Source organism: Lagopus muta, chromosome 1 (genome assembly GCF_023343835.1).
Source record: "Lagopus muta isolate bLagMut1 chromosome 1, bLagMut1 primary, whole genome shotgun sequence".
In the NCBI taxonomy this organism is placed as follows: domain Eukaryota; kingdom Metazoa; phylum Chordata; class Aves; order Galliformes; family Phasianidae; genus Lagopus; species Lagopus muta.
Genome location: NC_064433.1, coordinates 51,041,539 through 51,067,861, shown reverse-complemented (window position 1 = coordinate 51,067,861; position 26,323 = coordinate 51,041,539). Strand labels below are relative to the sequence as shown.

Below are 26,323 nucleotides of genomic sequence, written 5' to 3'. Positions count from 1 at the left end.
ATTATGCATCTGGTAACAACTGGTTTTTGACTGTCACAGAATATTGCTAACGCAGGGCAAGGGAGACGAGAGGTCCTCCACACTCAGAGGCAGCGCTAAGCATGTTTAGACAAGCATCCATCAGAAATTGCCTAACTTGTTATTACAGACTCCAAGAAACAGGAACTCTGGTCCCCTAAAACTGCCCTGCTTCGGTGCTTCACTGAGTGAAAACAGAACATGTTTCACCCCGTAATATTCAGTTCAGACCGTGGTGCAAATTAAGCTGCCTTCAATCAGCACAGTAAATAATGAAACCCCATCCTCCACACTCTGATCTTTTTTCTTTTTCTTTTTTTCCCTGCTTTTAAAGAAGGAACAACCTCAGTATTTTCCTCATACATCACGCTATCTAAGCCTCCTTTTCTTGATCTTGCCTGGATGTTTTCCAAGTTCCGTCTGTATCTTTCCTAAAACTAGGGCTCAACTCACTGTGCTGAGCTCTGAAGAATAATTACCTTCTGTAGTTACTTGACATAGCTGGAAAGACGTTCCAGGTTCTTAAAACCACAAAAAAAAACCTGCACCACGTATTCAGTTTGTTATCTTCTGTTACCCAAGATGTTTCCTTCGATATTACTGCTTAGCCAGCTACTCTCCATTTTACATTGTGTATTCAGTTCCCTTTGTTAATACAGCTTGGTTTTATTGAATTTCACACTGTTGGATTTCAGACCATTTCTTCAATTTATCACAATCGTTTTGACACCTATTCCTGCTTTCCAAATGCTGCCAGATCTCCACGGACACGTATATATATATATATATATATATATATATATACATAAATTCAGTCACTGAATTACACTAATGTTTGATGAAAAGCACAGAAGAGCACAGCAGCCACGACAGACCACGCTACGACTCCAGATAACACACGCAGAGAAAAGCACGACATAATGACTCCGGACATGGCTTTCCAAGGAGTGCTCAGCCGCTTCTTAATTTCACCTTCCATTTGCCCAGTGTATGTAAAGGTCAGGCCACGCTCCATCCAAAGCCAGTGGCTTTCTCCATCTGCCAGGCCTGCTGCCACGTCAAAGGAGAAATTAAATTGATCTGACATGATTGGTCCTTAAAAATCAGCAACGTACATCTGCTGTTGCCTTAATTTCCTTTAGCGAAGCATCTGATCTCTGTCAGCATCCAATCTCTGTCAACATCTGGGAAACTGACCGGTTGTATTTCTTGGGGTCTCTACCCTCCCTTTAAAAATAAAGAAATACAAAGGAAGGAGGACTAATATTTATATTTAACTCACACGCAACGAAACCGTGCCGAAGCGGCACGGAAGAGGACAGCCCTCCCGACGAACCGAACCGCTGGGCCAACCTGAGGGCCGGGCCCATCTCGGCGCTCCCCGCGCAGCCCCGCAGCCACGCTCCGCAAACCGAGCGGGCGGAGCGGCGCAGCCCAGGCGCTGGGTGCCCCCTTCTGGCAGCGCTCGGCCCCGCCGCGGCCCGGAGCACGCCGAGCTCCCCCGGTTTGCTCAGCCCAGAGCGGAGGAGCTGAGGGAAGGCCCGATGGCGGCTGCAGCTCCTCACAGGGAGCGGAGGGGCAGCGCTGAGCTCTGCTCTGTGTGACAGCGACGGGGCCCGAGGGAACGGCATGGAGCTGTCAGGGGAGGGCAGCTGGGGGTCAGGGACAGGTCTGCAGCAGAGGGTGGTGGGCGTGGAACAGAACGCCCAGCGCTGTGGGCACGGCCCCGAGCAATGGAGTCCAAGGAATGTTGAGACAACGCTCTCAGACACGAGGTTTGAATTTTGGGTGGTGCTGTGTGTGGCCAGGAGTCTGACTCTGCAATTCCTGTGGTCTCTTCCAACTCCGGATATTCTGCAGTTCTACATGCAGTGGTTCAGCTGTGGATACACTCAGAAACTGAGGGCCCTGAACCCACGCGGGTTGTCCCATTCCTTCACCCAACGGCTTCCAAAACGGTTTTAAATTAGATGTGCACAGGACATCTTTCTCTTCCTCCTAAAACACACCTAAAGTGCAGGACTCATTGCCGCAGGATGCTGTAGATGCCAAAGACTCAGGCAGCCTCAGAAACCATTTCGATTTTGCTTTATTCAGTCTGTCTATTGCAGGTGACCTCAGAAAATATCTATGGCCAGGAAATCCCAGAGCCAACGGACAGCTTAAAGAGGATATAGGAGGGGAAGTATTGCTGAATCTTGGCGCTGCTCCCTATGCTTTAAGTACTTGCCATTAGATACTGTCAAAGACAGAACACTGGAACGCAGAAACCTTCTGTCCAATCCAGAACAGCGATGTTTATGTTCTTCAGTACGATGCAATATCCATCAACAAGCTGTTTTCTCTACACCATTTGGCCTTAGCAAGCAGGACTTCAACTGATCGTTTTACAGACCTCATCTAACACACGTGACGTGATCCTGTAACTGGTCAGAGGGAGGAAATCTAAACAAAACACTGTCCCACTCACCCAACTAACTGGGGGGCTGAGAGACTCCAAGACTCTTGCAGGCACTGGGTAACACCCCAACGGTCAAGAAGTACATCACAGAACAACATAAAGTGGTCTCCTGGTCCTCACCCAAGAACGATGACTCACATCTCCTCTCTTTGACCCCAAGCAGAGATGAGAAATTGCTTGAATCAGAGAACTCAAACATGAAAGGAATTTTCATTACATCATCCAGCCTATTTCCTGCCAACGCCTTGCAGCTCCAGAGCTTTGGCCTGACTATTCATCAGCAAGGTAATCATTACTTCCCTTGAGAAACTGCTCATAGGACTAAAGAATCTTATTGTCAGGAAGTCTTCCTGTGTATTTGAATTAGATGCGCTTCTTATTCTCTCTCTCATACAACTTCATCATTTGTTTGCTGTTGTTATCGAGTAACAGTGAGGCACGCTGACATAGAGCTTGCTGAAGGTGTTTGCGAAAGGTATTTAAGTTTTGCAAGGAAAGGAACCCCTACCTTGCATTCAGAAGAGTTAAGAGGACAGCAGACATCATGGAAAAGAGAAATAAATATGGTCAGAGTGATCCATTTGCAGCACTTGTGTAAGCTACAAGACAGTATGCTTGCTCACATACTGCTTAAACCTTTGGATGAGTAGGAGATGAGTTAAAAAGAAAGGAAAGGAGAGGCTGATGGGCAAATGGCCATCATGATGCAGGTCAGAGCATAATTTCAGAAAGCAGTTTCATAACAAGCTCAGTATTTGGCAGCGAACATGCTACAACTTTACTAATCTCCATTTCTGTATCTTTCCTGCAGTTTCTTAGGAATACATCCAGGGCTTGAGAAAAAAGGAACCACTTACTATTTCAAGTGACCAACCAAGACAGATTCTTCCCAAGACAGTTCTGAATTTGAGGAGAAGGATTACTAGAGGGCTCTTGGTGGAGCTCATCCTTCCTCTTCCAACTCATCCATGACTGCATTTGCCTGTACTTTAGTCTCTAACCAACTCCTCCCTTCAACTTTAACCACTCTTTTCTTTCCTTCACAATTTACCAAATTACACTTAACTCTTTCTGCTGTCAGCAATGCTTTCCCTTGTAGATAATGAGAATTACAGAGCTGGAGGCACTTTCTTCAAGGATGTCTGAGGAAGTCCTTCACTTCTGCCTTCAGCAATAACTGCCTTTCATACCACCTTACAACTATCCCCACACCTTTTACTGCTAAGGCACTAAACAGTATTCCCCCAGTTAACCCACTACACACCACTGGGCATCTGTGAAGCAGTTGCACACACAGGATATTTCCCAATCTCTTGAATATGTTAGATGTTGTTGCTCAGCCTGCTTTCCCTAAATGAAGCTCTTTACTTTTTATGGGACGCAGCAATTAGGTGAATAAAAGAACATCCCATCCGTCCTGGCTAGTACATAATGGAGATATTGCACTACTTGCCTGAAGAGAGTCTGTGGGAGCCAGGAAGCAGAAGATCTGGCAGTCTTATCCATAATTCACCCAATCTCAGATAAGAAAGAAGTTTAGAACAGCTTTCCCTTGTTAAACTGGTTCTGTCCCAAGCTTTGGGTTGTTTGCTTTCAAGTAAAGAAGTACTCCCCCAGAGCACCAAGATCGCTAAGACAGGCCGCCTTCATTTTATACAGAGGATTTCCTGATCCTTGTCCTGGCTCTTCACTCAAAAGGTTTTTAAATTTTATTTACAGCTTTTATCCCTCCCCTCTGTCTTTCTGTTTAAGGACTTGCATTAAATATATTTCACTCAAACCAAAAGTGTAAAGTTAAGTGGCAAACAAACCTAAAACCCACAAACACCAACCCTCCTTTTTAGCTCCTTAATAACATAACACTTCTGCTGCTGCAATCCTACCACTCGCATAGGAAGTTAGCATATTCACTAGGGGGTGTATTTCCATATCAGATACAAATAATAGGAAAACAAATTAAAAAACAAACTGGCTTTCAGGAGCACTACTTAAAGATTTAAGCTCTTCAGACATGAAGTCTTTTTACCTGGAAAGACCATGGTTAGTGCTACCATCAAACAAATGAAGACCAACAAGTGGCCAACCATTTTCCCCCAGGCATAGTATTCATCTTTATTTATTTATTTTGCTTGTTCTTGTTTCTGCTGTATTCTGAGACGAGAGCATCTCAGTCGGTTAATAACATAAACAAAGAGATTTCTGTTGATACTCTAATCACAGAATGGTTTGGGTTGTAAGGGACCCTTAAGATCACCTAGTTCCAACCCCCTGCTATGGGCAGGAACACCTTCCTGTAGACCAGGTTGCTCAAAGCCCCATCCAGCCTGGCCCTGAATGCTTCCAGGGAGGGGGCATCCACAACCTCGCTGGGCAACCTGTTCCCAATGTCTCACCACTCTCACAGTAAAGAATTTCTTACTAATATCTAGTCTAAATCTGCCCTCTTCCAGCTTAAAGGCATTCACCATCATGCTGTCACTACACATCCTTATAAAAAGTCCCTCCCCAGCTTTCCTGTAGGCCCCCTGGAAGGTCCTGGAAGGCTGGTACAAGTTCCCCTCAGAGCCTTCTCTTCTCCAGGCCAAAGAGCCCCAGCTCTCTCAGCCTGTCCTCATAAGGGAGGTGCTCCAGCCCTCTGATCATCTTCATGGCCCTCCTCTGGACCTGCTCCAACAACTCCATGTCCTTCTTGTGTTGGGGGCTCCAGAACTGGACACAGTACTCCAGGTAGGGTCCCACATGAGCAGTGTAGAGGTGCAGGATAACTGCCCTCAACCTGCTAGCCATACTTCTCCTGATGCAACCCACAATACAGTTGGCCTTCTGGGCTGCAAGCACACACTGCCAGCTCATGTTGAGTCTTTCACCAACCAACTTCCAAATCTCACCTCAGGACTGCTCTCAAGCCATTCTCTGCCCATCCCATATCTATGCTTGGGATTACCCCAACCCAGGGGCAGAAGGTCCACGCTGAACCATCGAACTGCTAAGCAAGTTTTGATATTCCCAAATTCACACCTCATCCACATGATGGAGAGAAGAGGAAGACAACAAAGGAAGCCCAGAGCACTCAGACAAGAGGCCAGAGGATTCCCTGTGAGCTCTGTGCCAAGAGTCGTGCTGCTTGAGGCGGAGAGCACCAAGGAAGGGGAGCAGCAGTGCCTCCAGAAGAAGGCCCCACATTGCTGTGGGAGCTCATACATCCCTCGCATCTCAGGATGAAGGGCTTCCTTGCTGATCTCCCCACACTAAGAGGGGCTGCACAATGAAAATAAACAGAAGAAAAGTGAGAGGGAAGGCTTCCTGTTCTCACTGCTGTGCTTTTTGCCCAGACCTGCTTTTGGCCACGGAGAGGGAGCCAGGCAGCCTGCTGGTGCCTGCAATTCTCCATCAGACTACAGAAACGCAGCAAGCAAGCAGCAACCCAGGGGAACAGGCTGACAATTGGAGAGGATTTAACAGCATTTCACCTTAAGCTTGAACTCCAGTGGAAGGAATGGTGATAAAGCTGTTCCTAGTAGTTGCCATGGGCACGCGGGCTACTCGAGGTTGCAGGCTCATCTACATACACGGGAACAACAGGTCAGGCCTGGCAAGCACTCAGAAGGTAAATCAGCCTCCAAAATTATGCTGCTGAAGGAAGTGTCACTTGTGACAGGTAATGATGTTTCCCCCACATTAGTACCAAGCCAGTGGCCCGGTTTAATTTCAGAATGGCACTCACAGAAGTATAAGCTTTTAAAAAGAGCCTTCAAAGCAACATCCTAACCTGTTGTGATGGCTTCCCATAACAGAGAAGGTGTAACAGCTCTAACATCCTGACCCAGTTCTGGGCGTGTGCAATTACCTCCTGCTTGCATAAACTCTTTCCTCCCCTCTTCCCTTCAATGGGAGCTGAACAAGGTGTTCTCGCTCATTTTGCTTCCTACTGGAGAACATATTTACTCTGCACAGCTGCCAAGTGCTGCCACAGAAGTACCAGTATTCAGCAGTAACTCAAATTTTGGATACCATGTCTAATACACATGAAAAGCACTAAAGCAGTAAGACACAGGCCTTGGTTATATATAAAACAAGCTGGCATACTTAGTATGGAACAGCTTTCCAGAGGCAGAGCATTCTCAATGAGTTTGTCTGTATGTAAAAGTTATATCAGTGTAGCTGCTCTAGTCATTTTCCATGTTGAGACAAACTCATAGTATCTCAGAGCTGTTTGTCACAGCTTGGTAAATGAAGCAAAGAGTCTTGCTTCACTGCACTTCAGGCAGGCACTCATGTTACAAAAAAAAGAAACACCATTTTGCTGGCAGGCCCAACAGAGGGATACAGAACTGAACAGTCCCCAGAGAATAAGCCCTCTTCACCAAAAGACTTGGTTGTCATCTCGGTTAACAGCATTATGCTAATGCTTTCCATATTCTCCCTTTACAGAACGCTTCGTACTTGCCATCAGCCTAGCACACAGAAAAGCAGGGGCATCCTGCCACGCCTGTGTGTGTGTGTTAGACATCCAGAGAACAAACCCTGAACTCTGGAAGACAGTCCTAGAGAGCTTTCCAGCTCCTTACACAGCTTTAACAGCCCCAGCAGTGCAACGCTTACAGCAACAGAAAGCCTTCTCATTTTATGAAAAGTTTTACGGTACAGATTTAGCACTCATGCTCCTCAAGCCCTGCTATCACAAAAAGGTGTTCTGGCAAGAAACAGGGCGGCCATGCTAAGGATTGTCTTACAGCAACCATGCAACACCTGAATTAAGAGAAATCCAGCCTCAGCATGAACCCATCTGCTTTGCCTCAGTGCTGCTTGCCCATGTGGGATGATGACAGAACACTTAAATATTTGGGAAAGGATACAAGATAAACTTCGTACTGTAGATCTAAGCATTCCCAAATGGCCAGAGCAAAGACTCAAACCAATCACTGATTTCCACTGGCGGGAAGAAAAACTGTAATAATCTGGAACATCTGGGTACGACTTAACCACTAGAGGGTGTAAAAACAGCATAGTGAAAGGTTTGCAGCCAGCAATTAGTGGAACCGAGAGCCGAAAGGAAGGAAAAGGACATACAAATGAAGTAAGAGAAGAGGACGCTACGTAAGGTGAAAGAAAGGGTAAGTTATATCTAGAGAACTTCCAGCAGGATTACTGTGGTCACACAACGAAGTGCCCTGAAAATAAACCTCAGCTCTGCTGACTGTGCTAAGGAAAACATTGTGGTAAAATGCACAGTGCAGTATTTATGATAAATAAGTGCAGTAATAAAGTACCGTACCTGTATTTACAAATAAGAGCATCGGCAAAGAGCAAGTTGCAGACTTACACTTTCCAGCTCAAATCCAGTTCCTAAACTGATGATAGGAAGAAATCTGACACAATTGTTCCTACATCTCATAATGACTTTGTTACAGGATCAGGATGCACACAATCTCACACCACTTCCTTCCTCCCTCCCGAGTGCAGAAAAGCAAGCGATGCATCAGGCAGCGCTGCCTCTCCCACACCAGCCTCAGCCTGTGGCAAGAGAGACCTTCCTTCTGCTGCTATCGTCTTAGAGGCTCCCAATCAGATTAGCTAAAAGCCTTGGAACCTCATTAGCAAAAACCAGACCTGAATCTAATCTGTTTCAGGGCCATGAAGGAAGGAAAAATGTTTACCACAGATCAAGATATTACCTAGAACAGATAAATGTAGATATTTATTTTTAACAAACGTTTGCTGAAATGAAAACACTCAAGTGAAACTGACCCTGTTTGTCCACTGCAACACTTCCCTGAAGGTACATGCCATCTGAGGGACACACAGCACATACATCCCTCCCTGTGCTCACACACACAGCGCTCCGTGGGGCCGTGCAGTCCACAGCCCTCACTTCAACCCTGGTTGCTGTAAGGCCTCCCGTGCCCATTGCCTCTGCTTTAGTGAGCAGTCAGCAACAGCAGCTCCGGATTTTTTAATCAGAAGAGTTATTAAGGGATGAGAATAAAGAAACTCATGAAGCAGGACACCAAAATAAAACTCCAAGGTGACCCCAAACCGCTCCTAAATGGGTACAGTAAAACACAAAATCCGGTGCAGACACTGCTACCAGAATGGAAAAACTGAAAGCAGATGGGAACTGCTGTAAGGAGCCAGGACTGGCTCTGACTCTCAACGCCAGCATTCCTTACTTAGCCTGGATAAGTGGGAACACAACTCCCAGAGCATCCCAGCACATATTATCTATTTGTGATGGTTAACAGCTTAGTATATCCCAATAGGCATTCTGAGTAACTCCCTCCTACACTGAAATTCATACACGCGTTACAAGCACCAAAGGCTGAGCTCTTCAATTGCTGATGCTGCACTAGGCTGCAGCTCCTTTACAAAAATATCTCCCTTTAAGCTGCTGCTACGTACACTCAGGCCTCATCAAGACATGATGAAAATCGCTTTCTTTATATAGAAGTACCTGAGAGCATTAAAGAACTTGATTTTAGTTTTTTATTATCTGTTCGTTACTGAAATATGCTGCTTTATTGATTTTCCGTGCATATTAATTTCCTGTTACACTGGTTCGTGCTCTGCTTTGCGGCATAGAAAACTGAAAAGGAAAAAAAAGTGCCTCCATTCCAAGAAGGGAGATTTAATGCGTGACAGTTGTATCTTATAATCCATTAAATTTCATTTGTTTCAAAGCATCTCCTCCTTCCCTTGCACAAATTCATCAACTGGGATTTCTCTGTCTTCTGCTAGGAGGCAAGAGCATGCTTACAGATGCAATGCACTGAACAGAATAATTTTTTACTGCTGCAGAGTGAGAATATCCAGAATGAGAGCAAGGGGCAGGGGCCCTGCAGGACATGAAAGGAAGGGGAGAGAAGTTCAAAGAAAGTAGAACAACCCAGTGTGACATGGCACTCCCTGCTCCACCAAAAAAGTTAGCGCAGTAGGCTCTCAAACTCACTGTCATCTTGCTGCCCTGATGCTGGAATTCCCACAATAAAACAGGGGAACACTAAACGTCTACATTTATTAACTCTGAGGAGATACAGTGGGAGTTTGGGACGGGGATTTTAAGCTAGAAAATTTTTCAGAATAAAGGATTTCCTGAGCCACCAGCAATGTGGATCATTTTTAACTCCCCACCAGAGACGTTGCCACATACTGCTGGAGGCCACATTCAGTTCACCATCTATATCTCCACAAGCACTGCACAACAGAACAAAATAATTTCCACTCCTTAACAAGATGGTCACAAAGCTGTCAGACAAAACATCCACAAGTACACAGAAACACACGCACACATTTACTGCAATCAGACTCTTACTTGATTGTCTCTTGCTGGGTATCCATGATAACCTGAAGTCAGAGGCTCGTTCTGCAAGACAAGAAAACAAAGAGTAAATGTAGTGGTTACAAGGAATGGAAACCAAGTAATTGCAGGTCTGTCTTAACTCAGCCAAAAACAAGAACACGAATAAAATGGGGGAAGAAAGAGCGAAGATTAAAGCAAAGAAAGCAGTACTAACCTCCTATTACCCATGCCAAGCCAATATACCCAAGACTCATTTTCACCTACATATTGCTGAGCTGTGTAAAAGGAAAATTTAAAAAACCAAAGCCATAAAAATAAGCATAAACTAAACTTACCTTACCCCCTATCATCTCAAGAGTGTATATTTGGTAAAATTTTTCTGAATAAATTTATATGCAAACATTATTTACCACCAGGTAAACCAAAGGAGAACAAGAAATGACAAAATATGTTGCCCATGTTACCCAGTCTTGAAGAAATGCTTCTCTAAACATTAGCCATAAAAGTGCCAACTCTCTCCATTTCAAAAACTACACCAATAGCTTAGCATGAGCGTAGAAAGCAGTCGGTACAACTTCAATTACCCTTTCAAGCCTAAGCAATACTTCACACGATAGGAAATCAATCCTCTAGACTTTCATCCTTCACCCCTGAAGGGACCTTAAGTCTACATTCCTCATGCTAATGTCACTTTGCCCATTGGGAACACATGAACCTCCAGCACTTCCAGAATTTCTCCATTAAATTCCCAGGCTCTTCTGTATTTTACCAGTGCAGGAGGGATTAAGATAACACAGCTTCTTATAATTCCTAAACATTAATTTCTGCTTATTTTTCAGTCTTAATTTCATCTCCAATACACTCCTTTCAACATTTCCTATTCAGAACAGAGAGAGAGGGCACACTTGCATGTGCCCATGCGCGCATCCTTCACCCTGAGCGGAAGCTAAACTAGACTACACAATGCTTTTTTGATAGAATCATAAAATAAACTGAGTTGGAAGGGGCCCACAGGGACCATCGGGTCCAATCCTGGCTCCATGCTGGTACCCATGCTCACTAGTCAGCAGCTCCCTGCAGAGAGCTGGAGGAGGCCAGCAGCTCTCCACAATCAGTTTCCAAGTCTGTTTCTCTTTCTTGTTATGGCTGATAAGGAGAAACTCCTAAGCCACCCTTGCACTTTCTACAGCAGCTCTTGAGGAGGGGAGTGACACTGACAAAACACAGCAAGACAATCTCAAGCGGTCAGCAGCAAATTTATGCTGGGCCTGCAGCTGACAGTGATCATGGATCTCAGCTACCTTCAGACCTTCCAAAGTTTCTGTCAAGATCCTTCAGGTTCTGTCTTCCCAGTGCTGGGATGTTCAGCTCCCACCTGCCAGCTCCAACCAGAAAGGCAGCTTCTACCCTATGCAGGACATACAACCATGGGCATAATCTCACAGTTTACACACAAACGCTTTAATGCAACATCTGCTAAAGAGCAAGACACTAACAACTCAATATAGGGCCTAGCAATGCTATTTTAAGTTTGCATCCATCCTTCCTCTCTTGCTTTTTACTTCAAATCTGCCCAGGGGATTGCCTGCGGAAACTTGCCAGGAAACATCAAACTTCATCTTCAGGCTCTCACACTACAGCACGCAAGGTATATGAGCTTCAAGGGCACAACAACTTCTGGCAGCCAGTTTGGGGGATTCACAGTCATTAATTACATGGACCACCCTGTGAGTACATTCCTTTCAAGCACTGACAGCCACCAAGCAGGTAAATTATAAAACTCCACAAATACAGACCAGCAGAAGCAAGCACACAGAGACCTGAAAAAGCAAGGAAAGCCTGATGGCTCTGGTACTTCAAGGTAACCTAGCTTTTGGTTTTATCCATGAACCTAATTCAAAACCAAGCAACATCAACAGGCTGCCCAGGGAGGTGGTGCAGTCACCGTCCCTGGAGGTGTTCCAGAGGTGTGTGGATGTGGCACTGAGGGACGTGGTCAGTGGGCATGGTGGGGATGGGCTGGTGGTTGGACCAGGTGATCTTAGAGATCTTTTCCAACCAAAATGTTTCTGTGCTTCTATGAACTTCACAGATACTACTTCCTCCATAGCCTCAATGTAAATGCACACTGCAAGAAAACACTTTGATTGATGCTTCTCCCACACAGTCTACCATCCTAGAAGAGTGCAATAAACATCCACCTCCTGTTTCTCTTCTGTGAGACTGTTCCAGGACCAGTCTGAATAGCACTTTGTACACACAAGTGGAAGGTCAGTACTTCCAGCACACGTGTGCCAACAATGCCCTGAATATGCAGTAAGGATTAAATGGAGAAGATACCACTACAGTTGCTGAAGATATGGGCAGCAAACACAAGTAGAATGTAATAATAAAGGAAAACAGGAATCATCCTTTTAAGGATGATGTTATTTATCACATCAGGGACTAAGGAAATGAACTGTCACCACAAAGCGATGACAGAGAAGAGACAAGCACAAAAATTTTGTGAGATTCCTGAAAACAAAGGACATGAGTGCAGAAAATCACTTTCAGAAACAGTATTTTTATGAGTAGAAGCACATCACAAGAGTGTGAAAAGGAAATGAGATTTGCTCACAGAGGTCTAAGGATAGTCCACGGCACGTAAGATATCTAAAAGATGGAAGAAGAAAAAAATCCAGTGGAAGAAAAGGAAGCAACCAAGCTCCACTTTGTTTTTCAGGACAAAATCCACAAATGGCAGAGTAAAAATATTTGAGGGATATGATTACAACAAAAGGTAAAAGGTGAAAGACTGTTACTCCAGGAAGCAAGAGCTTGGAAAAAGCAGAGGTTAGAAAGAGGGTAGCAGCTGGAACATTAAGGTCACCAAAGGGCCAAAGCTATCTCTGCCTTTTATACAGCAAGACTGCCACGAAGTACCGAACTATTTGCAAAATCCCCGCTGTGCATATCATTGCTCTAATTGAACCTCGCTCTCCAAGAGAAGGCAGGAAGCGCCTAGGGAAACTGTCTCTCGCCAATAATCTCCAGCACTGCCAATTTTACAGGTCACTAATGGTGAATCCAGGGCCTGCTGCATGATTATTCCATACGGAGCTTGCTTTTGTTGTAAACTAAACAGAGCAGAAAGTGAAGGAGTTAAACTCCTGCGCTTGGAGGGGGACAGTGCAGAGCATCCAAAGAGAGCCCTGTCAGGGAGCAGGGGATCACAGGCAGCAGAGAGCAGGGATACAGCCACATCACCTCAGCCTGCTGACACAGCAAGCTCATCTCACAAAACGCAAGTGAAAGGAGAGGGTGAGAACATCTATCACATGCAGATTCCCTGCCCTCAAACATGCAGGGACCCTCCTTCCCTCAGCAGCTTGGCAGGAGAGGGAAGCCCCAGCTAACTGGCTTTCTCCCAGCAATTACCTATCTCTTTCTCTACCACCACGCAACCAGACATTCACAAAGAAATCAAGTTAGGCAGTGCTAGCCTGCCAAATCAGATCAAACTGCCACTGGGATGTTTCATTACTTTGTTTACCACTGAAAGACATTTCTCAGGTATTTGCAATTTGCTTTAGAGCAAAGAGAGAAAAATAGACAATAATACAGTGCATCAGATTTCTGTAGCATACATTGTGATTGTATTCCAGCCGTACTGACAGTCTCACACGTGGGCTTCCACACTTGCATGGGGCACCTGTGCATCATTATGTGCTCTGGAAACAGCCTTCCTAGGGCTGGGCAACTGTATTGAACAAAAACGATAACCACAGTTCAGACAAGCCCACTAAGACTTAAACATACTTTACTTTGAATATTCACCAATCCTTAATATTCCAGCCTTGTTAACGCAAGTTCAATTAACTCTTTTTTCTTCTGACAACTTATTGAGAGCATTGTCCTCAATATTAGAAATTTTAGAAGTTGTCAAATTCAACAAATCTTGAAAACAGGAGGATCTTGAAACCAGGACATCAGTAAGGAACAACTAGCTCCACACATGCTGCTAGCTTAAGAAAGGCCAGAGAGGACTGGAGCAGTCAGTCATCTAGAAGATTTGTCACAGCTGTAATGGATCATGGAAGGCCTAAAAGTCTCCTCTCCCTTTCCTTTAAAATAAAGCTAAATTTTCACTTAAAGAGGAAGTAATTCTCTTTGACATAACTTGACCCTAGAACAAATTAATTTTACATCTCAGACTCATTTTGCCAGACTCAACAATCAGAGAAGCCTGATAAGAAATTTTCTTGACTGCCAAACTAAGCCCAAAGCCTGCACGGTTAAAGCTGCACTACCAGGTGCTGTTAGCTCAGTAAGCTAACCCATATTTCCCAAGCCAGAGAATCGATTTCCCATTGAATTCAAACTTCATCTTGAAGCATAAAGCCCCTTCAGTTGCAAAGAGAATGCCAGAAATAAGATCAAGCCATCTCTCAAATGGGTTTGCAGGATGCCTGCTTTTTCAACAGTGCTAGGAAAAGCAGAATGAAGTTAATGCAATTCTTTCCAAGTTTCACGACCACTTTCTCGAGTCTGGGCAAGAGCAGCACAGCTGGGACAAAACAGCTCCTTTCCCTTTGCTTCAGCTGCCCCAGGAGCTCCCACCCGCACAGCAGCCAGGAGACTGGGCAACAGGTGTGGAGGGGGAGCCTCAGGAAGCGAGGAATCCCAGAACTACCCAGAGCAAGGACATAAAGGCGACAGAAAGTTACTTCTTTCATCTAAAAGCAAAATGGGATTTTGAAGTGCAAAAGATAACAAAAGCTACCCATTTATCAGAGACTTGAGCTAGACAAACAGAAGCCACTTTTCCAGAAAACAAAGAATAAGATGTTCACAAAAAGAGGCTGAAAAAAGCACTGGCAACTAAGCTATTAATCTGAAAGTGGCAGCTGTGAAAAAAGTAACGCTTGTGAGCCAGACAGAAATCCCAGCACCGTTCACTGCAGCTCAGTGGTTTCACTACACTCTCTGCTTTACTCTCTTACACACCAGGAGAGACAGTAACCCCAGGCTTTGGAACGGGTGGGCTCTAAATGGACACCTCAGCGCTTCAGTTGTGGTGGGGCAGTAGTAAAACGGTAAATGCCTTGACCTTATTACCAGCTCCCAGGAAATCAGGTATGCTTTCATTAGACCTTCCTTGTACAAATCACTGCATGTAAGCAAACAGGAAATAGCTCCTTCTTTTCCCAAGTGCATCTGATGCATTTAGTTTTAGTTTGCCCTCTCGATTGTTTGTGCCATTTCCCTACCTCAAATTATCTGTGGATAAAATTAATGGGAAAAGCAGCATCTACAGCTGAACAACCGATTACTAATGAAAAAACTGAACTAAAGTAGTTTTTAAATGGATCTTAATGTCACCCTTCTCCCTTGATACTTACCCTAATTTGATACATAGCTCTTGCTAATCACTCTGCAGTTCCAATAACTGCATCTATAGTGTGGGACGCTTCCCTTCAACTGTCTTCACTTTCAATTAAATTTGGATCTCAGCTTTGGCCAGACTCCAACCACACAGACATCACCCAGCAGTGAACCTCCATTTATCCACTTCCTTGTTAGCATCCTGACACCAACAGTCCATGCTTACAGGGATGTGAGCAGCAGGACTGAAGTCTTTACTCCTTGCTCATCGTCTTTTATTCTAGAACGCGTTTGGAGGGACTAAAAGCAAGAGATTTTGATAAAAGGCGGCGCTAAGCATGCTGCACACCGCTGTCCTTGATCACTTGGAGGACGAGTGCTGGCTCACATGGCTCCAGCTTTCCATATCTGAATTACTCAGGTTTGCCTTGAGGAAAGAACACCAGAGGCACCGCCACCATGGGCTCCAGTGCCGGCCTGGCTCCATCGGGGCCGGAGGCCCATCCAGGCCCTCTTCCTTCCTGGAATTCTGGCCTGTTGCTGCAGCAACAGCGGCCTCCAGCTGGGCCCGCCCCCTCTAAGTTTTCCCCTTCTCCTAAAAATATGATGTTTTCAGGAGGAGCCAGGGCGAGTGGGCAGGGAGAGCAGGCAGTGAGGCTATCCTTTGTGGGTGTGGGCCATGGAGGACCCCCCGCCTCCTCACAGTGCTGCAGTGAGCCAGCCCCTGTGCACCAATGAGGCCGCATGCCTTCCCTGCATGGCTGCCATCTTGCCACCTGCATCCCAGCAGGCCGTAGCTCCAGTCGTACTGGAGGTGGTGGGCTGAGACACTGCCAGGAAAAACAGACAAAATTAAATACAAAGAGGAAGCCCCGGCCTCTTGCCTCCCCTCCCCTGCTCCTTTGTGTCGGTACCAGCAGCCCACCTTCCCAGGCAACCACCAGAGCACACAGCCCGTAGCTCGCAGGCTCCCTTCCGGCCACCATGGGCAGCAGGACATCAGCAAGGCTGACGGGAGGGAGCACCCAGTCCCGATGGGCTCCCCGAGCAGGAAGCAGGCTGCAGAGCAGAGCAGCATGCCAAGAGACACGCGCTCTGCAGGGCAGAGGCCCAGCCCGAGGTTGTTTTGCTACCCAGTGACACAGCGGAGACGAGAAAGGAAGGTGATGTCAGATTAATAAAAATAGCCTTCTGCACTGACCAGGATTTGAACAGTTTGGAGCAATTAGCCAGGCGAGCTTATGATGCAGACAATAAGACAAAACACAGGAGAGGCCAGGTCCCTGTCAAACAAAGCAGTGTTGAAGTCACCCAAACTTATCTGTGACTGTCTGGCAGGAAGGAGGCACTGCCACATCTTCGCTATTCCCTGCTTCACCGAGGTATTTCCTCTTCTCCCAGATTCCCTTATCAACTCCTACCACTACAAATGGATCCCAAATAAAAGTAAAAGCTTAACTTCCAAATACAACATATATACAACACTTAGTCTTATGATTTCTGCTTCTTACAGCCATGTCTTTATTCATATGCATTCAAAATGCGTATCTTAATTCCAACCTCAGGGCACTTCTGACCAGGGAAATCCTATACATACATACACACACACATACCCACAAATATATGTGTATATATACACACACTAAAGTAACAGTAATTAGCTTGTAATAACAGACGTTGCAGACCTGAAGGCACACAAATACACACTTGACCAAACCACGCATGCAAACAGCATTTAAACTTTCAAGTCTTAAAAACGCAGCATGCAAGAAGTATACAAATACACACTCATGAACGCTGTCATCTGGAAACCCACTGACATTACAATACAGACAACTGTAACTCTGCAGAGAGAAGGGATATTTTCATACACAGAATGCATTTCCACAGCTAAAATGGAAGAGATAAAATCAAAGTATTTTACTGAAGTTCTCTGCAACAATGCAGATTCTCCTCCAACATGTTTCCCCCCCACATTTTTTTTTCTTAAATAATGGAAGCAGCTTACAAGAGGTCAGAAGCAGCTTTCCCCCAACTGGGTTTTTCATTTTCCAGATCAGCCAAGGGGTGTTTTCAGCTTCTCAAAGAGAAGAGGTTTCATTAATATAAAGTAATTTGAACGTGCAAAGTGTACATTTTTTTGGACTACGTAAGGCAGCATCTTCACCCCGCTTGAGGCATTGAAGAAATACAGCCTGTCTCTGCTGCTCCATGACCTATGCTGGCAACAATAGATTCAGCACAAGTTAAAGCCCCTGGGAATACTGTGCACAGCATGACGTCTATGATCCAGCAAACACAAGGACAATCTGCATGCACAGAAGTCAATAGTACAGAATATTGATTTCCCTCTTCTTTTTAGTATGCAGGAACATTTTAAAATGGCAGCTCATCTTCCCTTCCACTCCTACTCAACAGAACAGGGCTCCTAGCAAGGCTTTAAAAATCCAGCACTGGGGGGCACCTTTGTATGCTGTAATTACCACATGCAGCTGGGGAAGCATTTCAAGTGCTCTAAGCCACTCATTACAGGGCAGCATGCTCACAACATGAGAATCTAGCTTGCCCAAGCACAGCACCCACAAGCTTTTGCAAGGTAAGGAGGATGGCAGAGTTCTGCCTTCACAGGCAGTTTCTCCACCTATGCTTTTCCAAGAGCACAGGATGGGAAATATGGGAGGAAACAGGACACGGGAGAAGGCATCTCACACAAGGGAAGTCAGTGGATCACAAACTCCTTGGCTGATCTCACAGATATTCAGAGACTGCTGCTCAGAGGCTAAAAGGAAAGAAATGCATTTCTACTTTGCAGAAAGAAATTATAGTTGTTATATTACTTGCAGAAGGGAAGGCTGAAACTCATTTGTGGGTTGGCTGTGAAGAGGCTGCAATATAAAATTAAATCTGCCTTACTTTTAGGGCAATTGGCACAAAAAATAGAGTGGCACAACAACATGATTCGGCCAAAATCATGCCATATACCAAGTCCTGCAGGCAAATAGGTGCAAGAGACATTTTCTGTGCCCTGGACATCCTGGCCTGATTGCATAAACTGCCCTAGATAGCTACAGAGATGATTTTTCCAGGTTCATCTCACAAACTGTTTCCTCTCCCCACAGACATCATCTCTTGGGGTCAGTCGCTCAGGCAGTGGCAGCTCCACCTCCTGGGTACCAATGCCCACAGCCACTGACCAAGCCAGGAAATGGGAATAAGCCAGAAGGGTCAGAGATGGAGAAGCAAGGGGTTAAAAAGCCTGGGGAAGGGAGATGGCAAGGCTAGGGGTGAAAAAAAGGCAGGTTTCATCCGAGCCCCACGGCCATGGCTGGTTCTGATTAAGCCTGCACGATTGTAGAGCTGCACAGGAAGCACTGGGGGTGGGGGGGAGGAAGGGGTCTCAGTCCTTGCCATCCCAAACACACTGGTAATCTTTGTGTTCCAGCAGCACCATCTGGAAACAGTTAGAGAGAAACAACTCTCAGGCCTTCCCTCCCAGAAGAAAAAAAAAAAAAGAAGAAGAAAAAAAAAGGAAAAATATTTTAAAAGTCACTCTTAAGACCATTAAGCCTGGCCCCTTCATCCCCCTTCTGGAAAGCTCCTCTCCCTGCAACAGTGCTGAACAAAAGGGCATCTACAGCCTAGAAGGAGCCCTCTGCACGGCGCAGTGGCCCTCTGTGCTTATGAGAGGTATCCCAAGATGGCATTACGGGGGACAATGGAAGGATTAGACTCCTCCTAATGTCTGTGCAGCACTGCGAAAGGGTATGCAGAGCACTAATCACACCTACATGGGCCAGCTTCAACATGCAGCCAGAATATCCCCCAAATGAGAGCTGGCTGCTCACTGACCACTGTGACCCTGGGAGCTCCCCTGAGCCATACCAGCACAAGGATGACAGCAAACGCTCCAGATGCATGCAAGAGCTTTAGTGTCATTTGAAGAGGAAAGGCCCCAATACAGACAGAGCACACCACAACAGTAATGCTTCCACATTATTGCAGAGGTGCCAGGAATCAAAAGGGCAACAGCCTGGAGGAGCCATCTCCATCCCAAAGGGTTCAGCCTTTGCCCCAGCACACGCTCTAGAGACACCGGAGGGGCATCTCGTCGCCTGCAGGCTGCTTGCTGGCATTTTAAAAGGGAAAAGGTGGTGACTGTTGAATTTCACCAGAGTACATCACCCCAGAAAAGAAGTTTGTTTATTCCAAAGGTACTCCCCTGGCACACAGCTTGCCTTGGCTGCCATCTACGCAACAAAGTGCAGCCCACAGGGTTCCTTCCCTCCCTCCTTGCCGTTACCTTTATTCGCCTCTCTCCCACACATCGGTATTTTCCAGAGCTTTTTGTTCTAATTAGACACCCAAGAGCTACACATTTGCCTACAAAAATGTAGGAGCCTATCAAAACAAAATCAAAGTTAACCTTCCAACATCCCAATTAAGCAATTACAAATGAAGAGTAACGTGACTGACTGCTACTACAACACAACACCATTCCACCACAGAAAACACATCTTTGCTTTCCTCATACCATACACCCACTCTACAACCAAGCGCTATTTCTTTATGGGCCACAGGCAGTCTGGATGAGACGTGGCCACATGCCAAGGCCCTCTATAATCAGAGGACGATTCATAAAAATACATCTTAAAATAATAGGTTTTCTCAACCATCAACCAAGGATTCAGTGGAATCCACTTATGCCATACAAACCTCCTTGTTGCTCCTGCAAAGCCAACTACTGCTGAACAGAGCTGTCCTGGGATGCCAGCATGGTAGCTGCCCCTCTGCTAAGCACACAACAAAGAAAAATCCTGCCTAAACTACCAGAAATACCCAACCATACCCGTACCCAATGGGTGCTGCCATTTTATTACACACAGAGTCACGCTGAAGGCATTCTGAAGAAAGATCGTGTTGCTGTGCAGAGCATGATTACCCACTGAGATGCCTAAGTGCTCTGAATTCTCACGTCTGGCTCAGATCAGAGTACTAGTCCTGCTTATAAGGGAAAAGCTGCTTGTATTCCACCCAGAAAGGCTGAGAACTTCATGTATTAATGGAAAAACAGAGTAAGAGACTGCCAGCAGTCTCGTGCACTGAATATTCTTATGCTAGCGTACATCTCGAGCTTAAAAACAGCCATCAGCCACAAAAATAAGACTGAAATAAAACAAGAGATCCTAGGAACAAAGCAGGCCTGGGGAAGATCAGGACGGGTGTCAGAGACCTTTGTGGTCACTGCAGCACTGAACCACCAAGGCTGCTGCACCCCATGAGACTGAGCTCTGCTGAGCAGACAGGAGGAGGATACAGCTCTTCCCTGCAGCACCTCGCAACCCTGCAATGCATTTTTCCCTCATTTTATCAGCTTTAAGTTCAGTTAGAGCCTGGGAAGTCCTCAGAAATAGCCAGCAGCTTCCTCACAGAGCCTCAGCTCCACCCTGCTGCCTCTACAGACCATCTAAAGCCACTGGAAGAAGACAACCAACCCCGAGAGGTCTCAAACTCCCAGACAGAACATTCCTGCAGTACCACACAAAAGCATCAAAGCCCCATCTACTCCCTGCCCTCCAGGCAATGCAATAAACAAGCTCTTTGTCCAGCCGAGGGCTAACCCAAACTGGTTCCTTACAGATTCATGGCCTTCCCCAGCAGCAACCCCAGCCCCATGTGCAAGTCTCACATGGAGTATTACCAGGCAGGCAGCTCACACCACAGGCCCGAACTCCACATATGCAGGACAACTGGCAACTGACTGCTCTGTGTACGTAAGCCGCTATCCCGACTGCCTTTCTCTCAGCACGGCCCTAATACAGACCTCCCCAACCCCATCTCTGTTTCTCCACGGCTTCTAGGAGCACGGCAGCATCACAGTCCTACCAGCTTGTAAATGCAATGGAAATTACCGCTTGGTTCGTAAGTGTGCTTGCGTGGGAAGGGATTGTCATAGCATATTCACATAAGTCTTGTTTCCTTCACAATTTAGTCTAAAAACCTCTTCCGTGTGCAGCCCCAGGAGATTTATTTGCATTAAGAAGTTCCATTTCCCTCCCTAAGCCTGGAGATGAAATGCAGAACAGCAGAGATCTGAAAGCATTGGGCTCCTGAATTACAGCATCGTGTTTCCTTTCTATGTGGCACATCCATCTGAAGGAAACAAAAAGGGAGCAATCCTCCCACCACACAAACACACACACACACACACACTTGAAATTAGGCACAAAGATGCTGGTGGTGTAGCAAGCCCCTGTATTAGGGCAGACCAAAGGCACTGTGGCAAAAAGTGACCAAAGCTTCAAACCATGCCAAAGCACCACTGCCTTTGGTTTTGTTTTTCAAGGTTCCTTTGTAAATACAGCCAACATTTTTATTCAGAGCTCTAGTTGTAGCCCCACAAATTCAGCTCTAAGTGCTCTTTCCCTCCACACACTTGGTTACAGAGATGAAATCTCAACCCCTTTGAGCTACACACTGATATAAAACGTATTCTTTTAAGAGCATGGCTTTTACGATCAGATCGAGCCAACCTCAAAACTCACTCTAGCACGGAAGAGCATTGCCTTGTTTCTTCTCCTGCTCCCAAGCGTGCAGCCCTACTTCATGTCTTGCACACACAGTACAGACACATGGATGCCGAAGATTTTACAAGCCCAACTGCTGAAGCAATGACTGACGTTGATGCTGGGGAAGGTGGTGGTGGTAGGATGAGGCATGTTGAAGATTTCATTAATAAGCAGCCTAGAAGTGCATGTTCTCAAGAGATGGTTCTTATTTCAGAAATATTCCTGTATGTCTTCCTGTATGTCTCCAGTAACGTGGTCTGCACTGTCCAAGAGCTGAGCCAGTCTGCCTCAACACGGAAAATGACCTGGCTTCAATTATTAATGCTTTCATTACCTCCCAGCTGGACTACAGCATGGTAACAGTGACAGCACAAAGCTTCAGGCTTTTAGAAAGCTCCACATCACACAGAACCTGGAGCTAACAATTTCATCCCCTGACATGCTGCTGTTCTGCAGACAAGTGGCTGAGCACACCTCCATGGGAGCTTTCACACAGGTCACAGTGCCAAGCAAACTACTTCCGAAGGAAGCCCAGGAACATCACAGCTTTCATCACTTCCCAGGAGCAGCAGGCAGATACATACTTCACGTCCTTTAACAGAAATGTATTGAAATGTTCAGTTTAACCTTTAAAAAGTTGAACAGAAACTCCCAAAAGCAAATTTTGAAGGAGCACAGACTGCTTTTCCTAGAGAGAGAAAAGGAACAGGAAAGCACAAAGACTTTGTGGTGTCAGTCACATTGCTTAACACATTACAAGAAAATACCCAAATTATGGCTGCAGAGGACAACATGCATGTGTACGGTCATAAAACAGACACGTGCAAACACACTGCACTTATCTTTAAATGAACTGGGCCAAAACCAAAACATGGCAGATCCCTAAGCCTTTCAGCAACTGCCAATAGCAGTGAGCAACTGCAGCAAGAAAGCTGTCGCGGAGGAGAAGAAAGGCCTACAAGAAGGTGCCTCACTTACAGAGCAGCTTCTTGTTGCCAAAAGTCGAGCGCTGATGCACCAACACTACCACTTGCAACGTATCTTTGTTTGCGTCAGAACGAAGCTTGTAATCCTCCTGGGTGAAACACCAAACCTCCCAAGTCCCAACCAACATGAATACAGCATTGCATCACTCAGAGCCCAGCAAAAGACAGCGCCAGTGCCTGGAGGATTTACTTGCAGCTTTAAAGCAGCAACAGCACCAAAAAAAAAATACAAAATGATGCTGGAATTTCACAGAGATGCTGGTGCTGCATGCACAAAAGCTATTTTTTTCAGTTGCAGAGAAAGGCACCGTACATATTTGGGACAGAAGGTCTCAGCACGTGCAAATCACAGATTGACTGAGATTGCTTCTCACTCCCGTTGTTCTTCAGTCAGACCAGAAACATAAGGGAAGGAGGGGGAAATCTGCTGCTATCTGAAAGGAGTCAAAAACCTCCTGTGAGGAGAGGTGGATAAACAGAGGGAAGAGAAGTTCCTTCTCCCATTGCCATTACAGAAGTCAAGAAGAGGTAGCAAATTCCAGCTCTCTCCTGCAGCCTGAGAGAGAAGAGCTAAAACACGGCCCACTTTCTCAACCCATGGCATCTATGCCTTGCCACCTAGAGCCCCAGCCCACCTGCCTCTGAGTGGACTGAGTGCTTCAGTCCTCAGCAAAACTCCATTTCCACATCCTGCACAGATCCCACCACCTTCTCTCAGTTGCTGCATGGACACATGCAAGCTTCACACAGAAGCATCTGTGCTACTCTTTTCTCCCTTCTTCTCGCCCCGCTTTAAAGGCAATCAGAGGCAGCTCATTTCCGATATTTTCCTCTCCTCTTGTTCCTCCCTGCTGGCAGAGAACGTACCATCTCTCTCCATCCCCAACTGCACAAAGGACATAAAGGGCATCACCACTCCCTGCTCCCTTGCTCCAAGCCTTTTAATTCAATCACTGGTCGATGCTCACTGACACAGGCGACAATTCAGGCTTTCCTGGGGTTAATGTTCTGCTTCTCACTGCATGGAATCACATCGGTCCCCTCTGCTACTCAGTGCAGAAACATCACAGCGAGTGATCACAGATTGACAGAACCATTAAGATTGGAAAAGAACACTAAGATCATACAGGCCAATCATAAGTCCACCCCACAGTGTCTCTCAGTGCCACATCCACCTGGTTCTGGAACACCTCCAGGGACGGTGACTGCACCACCTCCATGGGCAGCCTGTGCCACTGCAGCTCCACTCTTCCCAAGAAGAAGTTTTTCCTAATATCCAACCTCAACCTCCCCTGGTGCAACTTCAGGCCACTTCCTCTCATCCTATCGCCCTTACCTGGGAAGAAGAGGCCAACCCCCACCTCACCACAACCTCCTTTCCAGTCACTGTAGAGAGCAATGAGGTCTTCTCTGAGTCTCTTCTTCTCCAGACTGAACAACCCCACTTCCCTCAGCCACTCCCCATCAGACCTGTGCTCCAGATCCCTCACAGCTCCACTGCTCTTCTCTGGACACGAGTCAGGACCTCTTCAGAAGGAGCAGCATGCCCAGCTGCTCAGAGGAGCACAAGGGACGTGACACCCACCCACAGGTTCCCAAGCTGAGGCTATGAAGATCTAATGTTTACAGAGGGACCATGCTGAGCAGGAAAGATATCCCCCAGCCCACTCCCTGAGAGTGAGCTCTGTTTTCCCTAACATCTGTCAGACCCAAGGGGCCCCAAAGCACTTCAGAGTACACTGTAATCCCAGCGGGCTGTATCAGCACAGCATTTAGAAAGAATGAAATAAATTCTGTCACTTTGTACTCAATCATTTGCTTATGATTTCTACTGCAGAAGTCAGTTTTTGATGGAAATTATCGGTCACAGCTCAATTACCCCTATTTTACTCTAGTTTTTAAAGATCAACAGGAAAAAAAAAAAAATCAATCCAACAGCAAGGCTGATTTTATTCAACAAAATCAGCAGAAGGAGATTCTGGACAAAGAGGACGACAAGATAAAGAAAGAGCTGATTTACATGATCCAATTAGAGGTGAAAAAACAGAGCTCAGCACAGCCAGGAGGAGGACCTGAAACCCCATCCCAGCACCATCAGCCAGGACCAAAGAGCGCTCTGGTCACAGGCAGCTCCCCCAGGGACCAGCCACCTGCTGTCACCACTTTAAAAGGAAAAAGGGGAACAAAGCAGGGCTGGGAGCAATGCAAATATCCGTAAGTTCAAAACACTCCTCCAAAAGCTCGAAGTATACCTTAGGAGGTCTTATGAGTTACGATAACACCAACAGTAGATCTTGCAAGCACTGAACAATAAAATTATTCAGATTAGTAAGACTTAACGGACACAAAGGTGCATAGAAACAAATGCAGACCTGCCGACAGCTGTTTGAACAGCAAAAAGGCCACAGATGGACAGACTGCAGGGCAGCACAATGTCACCAACCTGCGGGTACACGGCCCAGGGGCATGCCTGATGTTCCAAGCAACCCATTGCCCAGACAGTGCAGGGCACCGGGGCACGCACACAGCCCAAGGGAACTCAATACCCACAGCCAGCCAGGCAGTGAATAATTCAGGCCCCCGATCACTTACATCGTGCTAAGGAAAGGCAAAGCCATGCTGCGGGTGCCCGCCAGCAGAGCCACACAGGGCCACTTGTCCCCATGCACACTGCTCCCTGTGTGCTGCTGGGAGGGGAATGCTGCTGGGACCGTCATGTGCTTGCCAGCAGCACAGCCCTGGGAGGAAAGCTGGTGAGGAGACGGGCAGATCTCCCATAGGAACGGGCAGTGTTAGGTTATTAGAAAGAGGAAAGGTGGGGAGAGTGGAAAGAAATAAGGAAAGGCAATTTTAAAGAAGTGTTTGGAGACACCAGGAACATTAACCTTCAGAGAGATGCAGTTGTTAACACTGTATCACACATCGGAGGAAAAAGCTATGGGAAAACAAATCCTCTGGGCTGGTCAGCAATGCCTACAGCTGAGCAGAGGCAAGCACAGCACAGAGCCAGCTCTCCCTCTCTACCAGGCTGAGAATAGGCTGGCACAGGCTCAGCTCCAGAGACAGAAGTTACTCTCATCTCCCACTAGGATGAGCAGACCTCAAGATGAAATACCACGTCTTCAGACTCGCTCGCCCCTCCCCACAGCCCCAGAAAATAACTTATGCTCAAACCACTGCGCTAGGCCATAATTCCCAAGGCCAGAAAAGTCCTGGCTGACTCTGCAGGATGTAGGTATCCCTAGGTCTAAGGCACGCCTGGCTTCAGGCTGCTCCCTGCTCAGACCAGTGCATGAGTAGATCAATCTGGATAGGGTCCACCAGGCCCCACAGGATCCCTGGGGGTGTGGGAAAAACTATTTGTCACCACTCTTCCTACTACGAGGGCAGACACGCAGGCCAAGGCATCTTACACACAGATGTCCGTCCCATTACGCATCTCCCTGGAGCCTGTGAGGGCTCAGGCTGCAGCTCAGCAGACAAAGAATCCCAGACCCAATGCAAAGCCACAAGTAAATCCCCACAAGCCTGGGCTTTGGCGGCAGCTTCATTGTCTTCACTGCGGTTTTTCATTTTTCAGTTTTTGTACTCTGCTGTCACAGATGTAACGTTTGAAATGTACAAATCCATA

At 46.4% G+C, this 26,323-nt stretch overlaps 1 protein-coding gene across 14 annotated transcripts in view; it reads right to left on the bottom strand.

Annotated features, from left to right (window-relative positions):
* Positions 1 to 26,323, bottom strand: part of RBFOX2 (RNA binding fox-1 homolog 2) — a 159,688-nt gene that overhangs the window by 116,732 nt on the left and 16,633 nt on the right. For all 14 annotated transcript variants that reach the window (XR_007374676.1, XR_007374677.1, XR_007374675.1 and 11 more), the window contains exon 2: positions 9,789 to 9,839. Coding sequence is in view for 8 of the 14 variants with exons in the window: in XM_048934279.1 (XP_048790236.1) it covers positions 9,789 to 9,839 (51 nt within the window). In the remaining 6 variants the exon portion in view is untranslated. The remainder of the gene's footprint in view (positions 1 to 9,788; positions 9,840 to 26,323) is intronic.